At 36.7% G+C, this 12,767-nt stretch overlaps 1 protein-coding gene across 1 annotated transcript in view; it reads right to left on the bottom strand.

The window, feature by feature from the left end:
- LOC125280907 (ankyrin repeat domain-containing protein 26-like) overlaps positions 1-12,767 on the bottom strand; it is a 414,415-nt gene that overhangs the window by 302,049 nt on the left and 99,599 nt on the right. Inside the window, exons 35-37 of the mRNA XM_057304708.1 lie at positions 10,047-10,198; positions 691-724; positions 210-351 (exon numbers count right to left, since the gene is read on the bottom strand). Coding sequence (XP_057160691.1) covers positions 210-351; positions 691-724; positions 10,047-10,198 — 328 coding nt within the window. The remainder of the gene's footprint in view (positions 1-209; positions 352-690; positions 725-10,046; positions 10,199-12,767) is intronic.

The following is a 12,767-nucleotide window of genomic DNA, read 5'->3' as shown; positions in this document are numbered from 1 at the left end:
TGTGCCATTTTCATGACGAAAAGTATAGTGGAAATTATAGCTCTTTGGCTGAGAGTACTCAGCAGTTCTCTGTCTTCATGAAAAACATATTTGTGAGATGAGTAGCTCTATAACAGATCAGTGTTGTGTGGTACAGCACTAGACAAGATGTGCACATATTACTACCGTAATATACATATAAAGGCTTTATATTTATACCACGGTCCTACCTTTACAATCCATGCCAAGTTGTTCAATTAGCAACATGCAACTCCTAAAATCAAAGCAAGGCAGCTTGCAATCCTCTGAAGCTGTTCCAGATAATGGGGTTAAGTCATCAAGGTCATCCGTAAAATTAATTTGCTTTTTGATCTACAAATAAATAATAATTTCAAAATGTCCCCCAAATATTTATAAAATATACTAAGTGTAGAGAGATGATAAATACCCATCTTCTTATAAAAGCAAAAACATAGGTACTTTTTTAAAGAACTGATTTTTCTCAAAACAACCTTTATCAATAACTAGTGTTTCTGAATAACATTTTCACAACAAATAGAAATTCCTCTATTTTGTCACTATACCTTCCCTAAAGTAATTTTTTACCATGGAATAATATTTCTGATAAATATTATTTATCAAAATAATACAATAAAGTAAAAATTAAAAAATTAATAAATGAAATAAAATTATATATATATATATTTTTACCTCTTTCTTATCCTTAGATGTTTTCTTTGCAGGTCTAAAAAGAAAAAAACCAATTCTTTTCAGGCAAACATTAAATACTTAAAATACAAAGAATATCTAAATCATATCTAAACATATTATTAATAATATTAACAAAACATTAAGATCAAATTGACAAAGAGCAAGGGAAAATCATAATGTTACTTACATTATTTGATACAAAGAAATATACCACACTTTTTTGTTAGCATTTTCAATAAAAACAAGTTTTACTGGCTCTAAAACCTATTTGCAGGGTTCAAACTAAATTCTTATATGAAAGAAACCCTTTCTTAATAATCATGATAGTAGTGTTTTGAGGATTTACTGTGCAGCTACTATGCATTATTATGAACACTTCACTACGTCTCTAGGTATTTTAAGCCTCACAACAATCTTATAAACGTAGGTAATTATATTAGGTATTTTACACAGGAAGAAAAGGAGGCACAGAAATAAGGAACTTCCCCAAGCCCATACAGCTGGTCAGGAGTAGACCCAGAATTCAAATCCAGGATATCTGCCTTCAAAGCATGTGTTTTACAATATGTGGTGAGAGTAATATTTAAGTGTTTCTAAGTAATATGATAGCAAATGAATCTATTATTATTCCATTCCTACCTCTAAGTATAAATAATAATTTCTGAATCTTACACATTTTTTTTAAATAAAAAGACGTCATACTAGGCCATATTTAAAATCTACTTTCAATAAACTAAAGATTTGCTTCTTCTAAAGAAGTTCATCAATGGGCATTCATTTATTCATTCAAATGTTTATTCATGAACACACACTTACTGAGCACACAATATGTGTCAATGACACTGTTGGTACAGGAACCACGGCTTTTGTAATTTGGAACTTTATCCAAAAGTAATAATCTATGATAGATTAATAGTTTATTTTGCAATTGTAAATAAATAAAAGCTTTCCCCTTTCCCCAGATCTAAACAAACATTAACTTAATATAAACAGATACTTCAAAGTCCCTAACAAAATCATAGCTATTCATGATACTGTCAAAGGCACCGAATATCTGAAATCATCAAGGAATGATTAGTTCTATTCAGAATGGCCTAAGTGTTTGCATATTTACTATTATATATATATTTTTAAATCTATGAATGATAATATCTGCACATTCGATTATATGAGAATACTTCACTGTGGAACCAGTTCTGAATAAACAACTTCTTGCCCCAAAACTACATGAATAGGAGTACTAAGGACAATTACTATAATCTTTAAAAGATAATGTAATACAATCAATAAGCTTTCTAACATTTGGAAATGTCAACAAAATTAAATTAAATAACCATGTCTATCTCTATTGGATCATTTCCAGCAGCATACAAACATACTCTAAAAGCTCCCATCTTAAAATGAAAAAAGAAAGAAAATCCCCATGAATTCCACATTCTTTTTCAGTTATCATCCATTTCTCTGTTACCTTTCCCCGTAAAAATTCTCTAAGGAGTGTTTATACTTATTCATTACAGTCCAGCTTCCATGGTGACTACTAACTGCTCCTTGTCAAAGTCACTTGTCCTCATCTTAACCTATCAAGCAGTGTGTCTGATATACTTGAGTATTTCTTGCCTTAGCCTGTACCGACACTACAGTGTTTTATTTCCTTAAAAAGTAATCACTGCTAGAATTCCTTCAGAGGGAAATAATTTACAGATTTTCCCTTCCTTCATCCTGATCCATTTCACTTAAAGGGCTGTCGTCATTCACTTGTAGTGGACAATAAGTCGGGGAGTCAAACTTCTCAAAGCGGGGTGTAATCAGAGATTCTTCTGATGTCCATTTTTCATTTTCATCTTTCCTTGCTTCCTTTATACTCAAACGAAGATCACTACTTTAAAAAATCCAGTTAAAGTAGCCATTAAAAAGCCATTTTTAAAAAAGATTTTATTTATTTATTTATTTATTTGAGAGAGAGAGAGAGAGCATGAGCAGAAGCAGGGGGAACGGCAGGCAGAGGGAGAAGCAGACTCCCCACCGAGCACAGAGCCTGACTTGGGGCTCAATCCCAGGACCCTGAGATCATGACCTGAGCTGAAGGCAGACACTTAATCTTAGACTGAGCTACCCAGGTGCCCCAAGCTAATGTTTTCTAATAATGTTACCATAGCGAATAAAAAAAAACAATTTTTTGTAAAATCCTGTTACCCGTCTCAATTCATTTATTTTTTTAAAGATTTATTTATTTATTTATTTGACAGAGAGAGAGAGAGACAGCCAGCGAGAGAGGGAACACAAGCAGGGGGAGTGGGAGAGGAAGAAGCAGGCTTCCCGTGGAGGAGCCTAATGCGGGGCTCGATATCACAACCCCGGGATCACGCCCTGAGCCGAAGGCAGAGGCTTAACGACTAAGCCACCCAGGCGCCCCATCAATTCATTTATTAATTCACAGAACAGTTATGAAGTCCAACCATTTATAAGGAAATATACACTCCTTGCTTCGAAGACAGATAAATATACAATTATAACACAACATCATTTGTGGGGACAAAACTATGGACCTCTTTGTAGGAGCTGTGGAATCAAGCACCATATACCAAGGGACCTAGAAAAAGTCTTGCCTACCATGCATTGGATAACAGGCACACTCACTACATTCCCAGCTGTGGAACTAGCAATAGCCCATAAATTGGCTTCAGCCCCTTCCTCTCAGCTACATCTGGGAGCCCCTGGAAAACACTGTCTTAGATAATCACCCATGGATGAGAGAGGTTTTCTGGAAAACCAGATTTCCTGCAGAAAAGTTTCAGCACACCACCGGAGGAAAAAAAAAAGAAAAAAATCAGGTTTGGACACACTGGAAAGGTAATCATTAAAGACTACTTCAAATGCAAAGACAGCAATGCAAAACTTCAAAGAATATAAAAAGTCAAGGAAATATGATACCACCAAAGGATCACAATAATCTTCCAGTAATCGATCTCAAACACATGGAGATCTGCAATGTATATCTAAAAAAGAATTCAAAATGGCAGTTTTAAGGAAACTCAATGAGCTACAAGAAAATACAAAAAGCCAACTCAGGGGTGCCTGGGTGGCTCAGTCAGTTAAGCAGATTCTGCTTGTCCCTCTCCCTCTGCAACTCCCCCTTGCCCCGCTCACACACATGCTCTCTCCAAAATAAATAAATAAATAAATAAATAAATAAATAAATAAATAAATAAATAAAATCTTAAGAATAAAAAGCCAGTTCAATAAAATGAGAAGAACACTATATGAACAAAAGGAGAAGTTTAATAAAGAGTTGGAAGGGCGCCTGGATGCCTCGGTCGGTTAAGTGTCTGACTCTTGGTTTCGGCTCAGGTCATGATCTCAGGGGCTTGGGATCCAGCCCCGGGTCTGCTAGAGATTCTCACTCCCTCTCTCTGTCCCTCCCCTGACTTGCTCTCTTTCCCACTCTCTAATAAATAAATAAAATCTTTTTTTAAAAAAGACCTGGAAATAGTAAAAAAGAACTAAACAAAAATTCTGAAGCTGAACAATATAGGGAAGGAAATGAAAAAAAACAATAGAAGCCACTGACAGGAAAATGGATCCCCCCAAAATCTGTGAATTTACAATTTTCAAATTTTAACTTTCAAATGATCCAATCAGTGGAGAACAAAGAAAAACAGAATGAAAAAGAGTGAGAAAAGCCTACGTGATTATGGAATACCACTAAAAGAAACAATGTGTAAATTATTGCAGTTCCAGAAGGAGGAGAGAGGGGAAAAAAAGACATAAAGCTTCAAGAAGTCATGGGTGAGAACACTCAAACCTGGGGAAACATTTGGACATCTAAGTTTATGAAGCTCACACGTCACCAAACAAACTCAACTTAAAGAGATATTCTCCCAAACACATTATAATAAAACTGTCAAAAATCAAAACCAAAGAGAGAATCTTAAAAGCAGCAAGAGAAAAGAAGCTTGTCACCTACAAGTGAACCCTCATAAGGCTATTAGCAATTTCTCAGCAGAAACCTTACAGGCCAGGAGACAGAGGGATTACATATTCAAAATGCTGAAAGAAAAGAACTGCCAACCAAGAATACCATACTGAGCAAAATTATCCTTCAGAAATCAAATCAAATCAGTAAGTTGGATACACATTAATATAATGAAAAAAATTATATGATCATCTCAATATGTGCAGAACAAGCATTTGACAAAATTCAACATCTTTTCATGATAAACACTCTCAATACAGTGGGTACCAAAGTATCACAGCAGCAATGTCCACAAGAGCCAAACTGTGGAAGGAGCCGAGATGCCCTTCAACAGATGAATGGATAAAGACGATATGGTGTATATATATATAATGGGGTATTACTCAGCCATCAGAAAGGATGAAATCTTACCATTTGCATCGACGTGAATGGAACTGGAGGGGATTATGCTGAGTGAAATAAGTCAGTCAGGGAGAGGCAATTATCATATGGTTTCACTCATCTGTGGAATATAAGAAACAGCACAGAGGATCATAGGGGAAGCGAGGGAAAACTGAATGGAAAGAAATTAGAAGGGGAGACAAACCATGAGGGACTCTTAACTATGGGAAACAAACTGAGGGTTGCCGGAGGGGAGATGGGTAGGAAGATGGTGTAACTGGGTGACAGGCACTAGGGAGGGCACTTGTGATGAGCACTGGGTGTTGCATGCAAGTGATGAATCACTAAAGTCTACCCCTGAAACCAATAATACATGTTAACTAACTTGAATTTAAATAACATCTAAAAAACAAAAAAGAAACAAGTAATATCATGAAAAGGCAACTTACAGAATGAATGAAAATATTTGCAAGCCATGAATCTGAAAAATGGTTAATATCTAAAATATATAAGGAATTCATATAATCGGACAGCAAAAAACAAATAATTCAATTAAAAACTGGGCCAAGCACCTTAACAGGCATCTTTCCTCAGAAGATATTCAAATGGCCAACGGTACCAAAAAAGGGGCTCAACATCACTATTCATCAGGGAAATGCAAATCAAACCACAATGATACACCCATCACCTCACACCTGTTAAAGTGGCTTTCATCAAAAAGACAAGAGATACCACTGGCATCGTTGTACAGAAAAGGGAATCCTTGTACACCATTATGGGACTGTAAACTGGTACAGCCGCTCGGCAAAACAGTGTGGAGGTTCCTCAAAAAACTAAAAATGGAACTATCATATGATCCAGTAATCCCATTTCTGGGAACGTATCTGACGAAAATGAAATCATTTCTCAAAGAGGTATCTGCACGCCTATGTTTACTGCAGCATTATTTATAGTAGCCAAGACACGGAAACAACCTAAGTGTCCATCAATGGATCCGGGGATTTAAAAAATGTGGTATGTATTTACAAGGGAATATTTTTAGCCACAAAAAAGAGGGAAACCCTGCCATTTGTGACAACATAAATGAACCTGGAGGGAATTATGCAAAGTGAAATAAGTCACACAGAAAGACAGATACTGTATGATCTGACTTACAGTGGGATCTTCAAAAAAACAAATTTACAGACTGGTGGTGGGCCAAAGGGTACAAACTTCCTCTTATAGGACTACTAAGTTCTGAGGGTCTAAAGTACAGAATGCTAATTACAATTAACAATACTCTATGATACATTGGGAAGTTGCTAAGAGAGTTGCTAAAAAAGAAATGATAATTATGTGAGGTGACAGAGTTATTAACACTATTATCATTTTACAATATAAAAGTATATTAAATTAATACAGGTATACCTTACACTTACACAGTTATCTGTCAATTATACCTCAATAAATCTGGAGAAAATTCAAAAATACTCATATGCCATTATATACCACTCAAAAATTGCAATAACCTGATTAATTTTGTTTGAAAAGAAAATGATTTGGGGGTGCCTGGGTGGCTCGGTCGGTTAAGCCTCTGCCTTCAGCTCAGGTCATAATCTCCAGGGCCTGGGATCTAGCCCTGCATCAGGCTCCCTGCTGAGCTTCTCCCTCTCCCTTTGCCCCTCCCTCCTGCTCCTGCTCTCTCCTTCTCTCTCACAAATAAATAAAAAAAATTTTTTAATTTTCTTAAAGAATATGATTTGGTAACTTTTGTATACTTTCAGCCTACTATTTAATCCTAATATAAAAAGTTAGATTTACCAACAGAAAATTATAATTACCTTTTCACGGACTAAATGCATGCAAGAGAATATTATTAGCAAATAGCTACATAAATTTACAAAAAGACTGAAATTTCCCACAGGAGATTATCAATTTAGGAATTGAACATGAGCCCCTAAGAGCACTGAAAACACAAACAAAGCGAGCAATTATTGTTTTAAAACTGTTACACATATAACTCTCCTAGTTAAAATTTAACACCAAAAGGGGCGCCTGGGTGGCACAGCGGTTAAGCGTCTGCCTTCAGCTCAGGGCGTGATCCTGGTGTTACGGGATCGAGCCCCACATCAGGCTCCTCCGCTATGAGCCTGCTTCTTCCTCTCCCACTCCCCCTGCTTGTGTTCCCTCTCTCGCTGGCTGTCTCTATCTCTGTCGAAAAATAAACAAAAAATCTTAAAAAAAAAAATTTAACACCAAAAAAGAAGGATCTTCCTGAAAGCAATTATTGAACAATTCTTCTTGACCCAAATTTCAACAAGAAATCTATAATTACAGAATATGAAATCGCTTTCATTTTGAACACAGCTGATAGAAACAACTTTTAAATAGAAAACATCTAGTCAGTCACCTCAAACTTAGGGTGGGGGGGGACACAACTATGATGCCATGGTAACAAGAAGCCACCACAACCAGTTTTAAATGTGTGTAATTGATCAATGCCCGCTGGCCTCACTCAACAACCAAGCAATGTCAGCTCCTCCCTTCTAAAAGAAAGCCTAGAGAGGGGACAAAATCCCTCCGATACACATGCCTTGAGTGCCAACCAATCGACCAGTCTCACCCAAATTACCATGGTGTTTCAGCTGATGACAAGCCAGTTAATTCTCTGGAAGTCCCCCAAACCTTAAACTCTACTCTTCCCAAACCCTGTATAAGAATAGCGGACTGCTCTGTCAGAAAAGACTGTAAGCGATCAGCAGAGCTCTCTTACTAGTAGGCAATAAATTCCAACTTCATCTTTTTATTTCGGATATTGAGGGCTCATAATCCTCTGGCAAGAATTTTTAAAGCCCTATAATAATTTACCACCATATTTCATTTTCCTTAATAAAATATAAATGAAGTTTGCTATTCCTTTGATCCATTTTATCATGATTAAAACTAACATAAATATCAGTAAAAAAATAAGTAACAAGTAACCACAGTATTGGGCGCCCCCAGATTTAAAAAATTGCATGTAACTGGCAGGTTAAATTGTCAGAACGGACCCCTGTCAAACTTTCTTTTTGTTTAAGGGAGAATTGGTATCATGTTAAAAACAATACATGGAGGTGAAACGCCATTCACTCAATAAACATTTATTGAATAGAACTACATATGCTAGAACGTTTTCTAGGCACGACAGCTGAAATAAAATGACATCTGAGAAATTACGTCTAGATTTATTAAAGTGAAAATCAGTGGTAACCTTTCAAAAATCAGTTCTGGAGTAGTGGGAGTGAAAACTACTAGAGACAATTCCAGAGCAAATGGGAGGGAAATCAGGATCAGTGAGTGTACACGGCTCTTTTAAGGACATCATAGCTAAGTGGAATGATCATAGATAATTTTTCTTTTTAGTTTAGTTCAATCCTTACACAATGATGATGTAGTATTTTTGTAACAGTTTGATGTTTTTAAAATTACAAACATGTAGCATTAAGTGTTTCTTAAAAAAATGACAGACCAAGGGGACGCCTGGGTGGCTCAGTCGGTTAAGTCTCTGACTCTTGATTTTGGATCAGGTCATGATCTCAGGGTTGTGGGATCGAGCCCCGCATGGGGCTGGGCTCTCAGTGCCAAGTCTGCTTGTCCCTCTCCCCCTGCTCTCTCTCTCTCTGATATAAATCAATAAAATCTTAAAAAAAAAAACTGCAGGCCAAGCCATTAAATAATTCACAAAATTATACATCCAAAAGACTCCTTAAAAATTTTCTAGATATGTATTATATAACCCGATTGTCATTTTTTTCTCATGCTTAGAAAGACCACAGAAAAACTGTTGAGTTTCAACAGCAGTGTTTCATGCTTGATAAAAATCATCTAACTCTAGGATATCGTCTACTATTCAAAATAATTAGTCATATTAAACTTCTATAAGAGAAGTAAAAGGAGTTTGGAATGCAGAAAATATTCCTATTTTGTAAACTAAATTTTTATCAATTATAAAATACAAAGTCACTGTTGAAAAACCTGGTGTGGTGCATGTAGAAATATATTCTCTTTAAAAGGGAAGGATAACAGCATGCATGCAAGGAACCTTAAAAAGAAGATTCACTGCATTAGCAACATCTTGGCTTACAGCACAGGGGTCATCAAATCAAATGTTTACATAGAATATGGGACAAATCGCTGTATGAAATCTCTTGGTAATATTCAGATCAATCCGAGGGCCCAACATTTGATCACTCCTGCATTAGGAACCAAAACCAAAAACCTAGTAACTAGCAATTTTGTTGGTAATTATGTTAGAGCACCAGTGTAGCAGGTAACTTCCTCTTGCAACTCAGCAGATAGTAACAGTATTCTAAGATTTGCATAAGACATGACATGAAGCCAAACACTTTAAATATACCTTGTTAAACAATCAGTACACTGTAGACCTAAATTCATTTTTTCAAATGGTCACATACTATCTTGTCTTATACGGGAGAAAATTGATGGCTATTTAGACTAGCTCCAACTTTTTGATATGAGAATGCTATAATACATATCCTTAACATATCTGTCATATTTTATACATATAATAATGTATAATAAATGTCCTTAGAATGTATGTGTGTATGTGTGTGTGTGTGTGTGTATGTGTGTGTGTGTGTTTACACAAGTCATGTTTTCCTATAGGATCTAGTCCTGGCAATGAAGCCGTTGGGATAAAGGGACAGCATATTTGAAATTTTTGAAACACACTGCTAAATCACCCTGCAGGAAGGATTTACCAATTTCATCTAACAGCAGTGTATAAGAATGCCTTTTCCCTCACATCTGCTAATTTTGGTTATTATTTTTTTTAATAAAATATTTATCACTATGACTGCAAAAAATGGTATCTCATTATTTGCATTTTTCTGATTAGCACCCAGGATGGAATCGCCTTACTAAAAATATAAAAAGTTGTTAATCATGAATGTTAGCTCCAACTAGAATTTGTTTCCTAGGAAAATAGTAATTACCTACTATTTACATATTGCTATAGGCTTACCCATCAGAATCTTCATCTTCCATAATAGGACATAGGTGGTTATCAGTTTTTCCACTCGCTCTTTGTTGAATTAGTCCAGTAGCAGCAGCAGCATATATGCTTTCTGATACTGCCAATTTATCACTTTCGTGCCTCTTCCTTTCTTCAACCATCTTTAAAGGAAGTTTGATACTAAGGATAATTGTTACTACTTTACTCATTAAAAAGAACTTTTTCATTAATTATAAATTTTTTAAAGATTTTATTTATCTATTTGTCAGAGAGAGAGAGGCAGAGCACAAACAGGGGGAGGTGCAGGCAGAGGGAGAAGCAGGCTCCCTGCTGAGCAAGGAGCCCGATGCAGGACCCAGTCCCAGGACCCTGGGATCATGACCTGAGCCAAAGGCAGATGCTTAACCGACTGAGCCACCCAGGCATCCCAGAACTTTTTTTCATTAATTCATTCATTTGACTCCTCGTTTGTCATAATTGTAATCGATAAAAATATTTTGTGTTTAACTTTATCATTACCAGTAATTGCAATTTTTATAAATTCTGCTTCATTTCTATTTGAATAAAAACAGCGTAATTGGGACATGTGGGTGGTCCAGTTGGTTAAGCATCTGCCTTCTGCTCAGGTCATAGGGATCGAGTCCAGAGTCCAGCAGCCAGCTCCTTGCTCAGCTGGGAGCCAGCTTCTCCCTCTGCCACCACCTCCCCCTGCTTGTGCACTCTCTCTCGCTCGCTCTCTCTCTGACAAATAAATAAAATCTTTAAAAAATAAACAAATAAAATTTAAAAATGGAAACAGCAGAATTTTCCAAAATTTTAAAAAGGGCTTTCTACATTTTGTATTCATATCCACACTTTGATACCTAACATTCCCCACCCCACCCCACCTGACCAGCAGATACAAAGAAATAAAAAGACAAAGACACAAGATTTGTCATCTTCTGTCTTTACCACCTGGATTTTGCATAAACAGCCAGATTTAAAGGATGTGACATTGTAGCGCTCCAGGCACAAATAAGAAGCTTTCCTCTTTCTGCACTGAGCTATTCTTTCCCCAACTGCCTTTTACAATTCTTTTCTCATTTGGATCCTAGGGTTATCAAAAATTGACAGTGTTCATTAAAATATATGAACCAAAGGTCACCACAACACAAAAAGAACAGAGCGAAACTGATGTTAGTGTAGAATTTTGGGAAATGAGTCATGCTCCCCAAATTCCACATTCAATAACCATAACACTTTTTAGCTAGAGGGTATAAAAGTAACTGTCACCTTCAATCCCATTTTCTGCTGATAATGGGAGTAAAACCATAAAAGGTTCAATGATTTGGCCAAAGTTCCTGAAGTGGCATTGCCTAGCATTTTATGGCACCAAAAGAGATGATACAATTCCTTAATGCTGAATCAGGTAAGTTATCAAATTCATTAAATTAATCAGATATATTAAAAGTGTGACCTTGACACAGTAAGTTAATACCTTAACTGGGGACGAGGTGCTTTGCTACTTTTTCTTTTAAAGGAGGCGATCTTGAGATTTTTGTCTATTTGTAAAATTCAATTCACCTCAAAAGTCAGTTTTCTCCCTTCAAGTGAAATACTGAAGATTTGCTGAAGGTTTATGCTACTACCTACATTATAAAAATCATACACATCAAATGTACCATACTTTATTAAACACAATACGAAGGTTTGACTCAACAGAAACATGTGAGAATGGTGATTAAAAAAAAAAATGTGGAGGGGGTGCCTGGGTGGCTCAGTCAGTTGGGTCTCTGACTCTTGATTTTGGCTTGGGTCATGATCTCGGAGTCGTGGGATGGAGCCCCACATTAGGCTCTGTGATCAGTGGGGTGTCTGCTTTTCTCCCTCTCTCTCTCTCCCTTTGCCCCTCGCCCTGCTCATGCTCTCTCTCTAAATAAATGAATCAATCCTTAAAAATAATTCTGTTTAAAAATAAAGGGAAAAAAGTGATGAAATACAAATATTTGTTTTTAAAAATATCTCAAAGTGGTCGTGTTGGAATTCTAAGTTCCAAGAGTGAGTAAAGCAGAGAACATTGCACATACTGAAACGATAAATAGAAGCAATAGATTGGTTTAGCTCAAATATTTGTTTATATCCTTTCTCTTAGTCATTGCTTCTTTCCCATTTTATTGTATATGGAAATGCAACTTATATTTAAGCCAACAGATAAAAATAAAAACCCCGGAGATGGGGCACCTGGGTGGCTCAGCAGTTAAGAGTCTGCCTTGGGCTCAGGTCATGACCCCAGGGGCGTGGGATCGAGGCCCACATCAGGCTCCCTGCTCAGCAGAGTCTGCTTCTCCCTTTCTCTCTCCATCTGCCTCTCCCTCTGCTCATGCTCATAACATGCTTTCTCTCCCTCTCAAATAAATAATCTTTTAAAAAAACACGCTAGAGATTTTTATATGTTTTTTAAAGATTTATTTATTTTAGAGAGAGAGAGCATGAGCAGGAGGGGCAGAGGGAGAAGGAGAGAGAAACTAAAGCAGACTCCACACTGAGCGCAGAGCCCAACGCGGGGCTTGATCTCACAACCCTGAGATCACGACCCACGCCAAAACCAAGAGTCAGATGCTCAACTGTGCCACCCAGGCACCTCAAGATAACTGCATTTTTTAAGCCATTTTCTTTACCGTTAGTTTGGTTCATGAGGTCACACGGTACCTAGCTAAATTAGTTTCCCAGTTCATATGCCACTTGGGAGAC

This window comes from Ursus arctos, unplaced genomic scaffold (assembly GCF_023065955.2).
Source record: "Ursus arctos isolate Adak ecotype North America unplaced genomic scaffold, UrsArc2.0 scaffold_30, whole genome shotgun sequence".
NCBI lineage: Eukaryota > Metazoa > Chordata > Mammalia > Carnivora > Ursidae > Ursus > Ursus arctos.
Note: the sequence above shows the minus strand (reverse complement) of the source record. Positions and strands in the feature narration are given on the sequence as shown.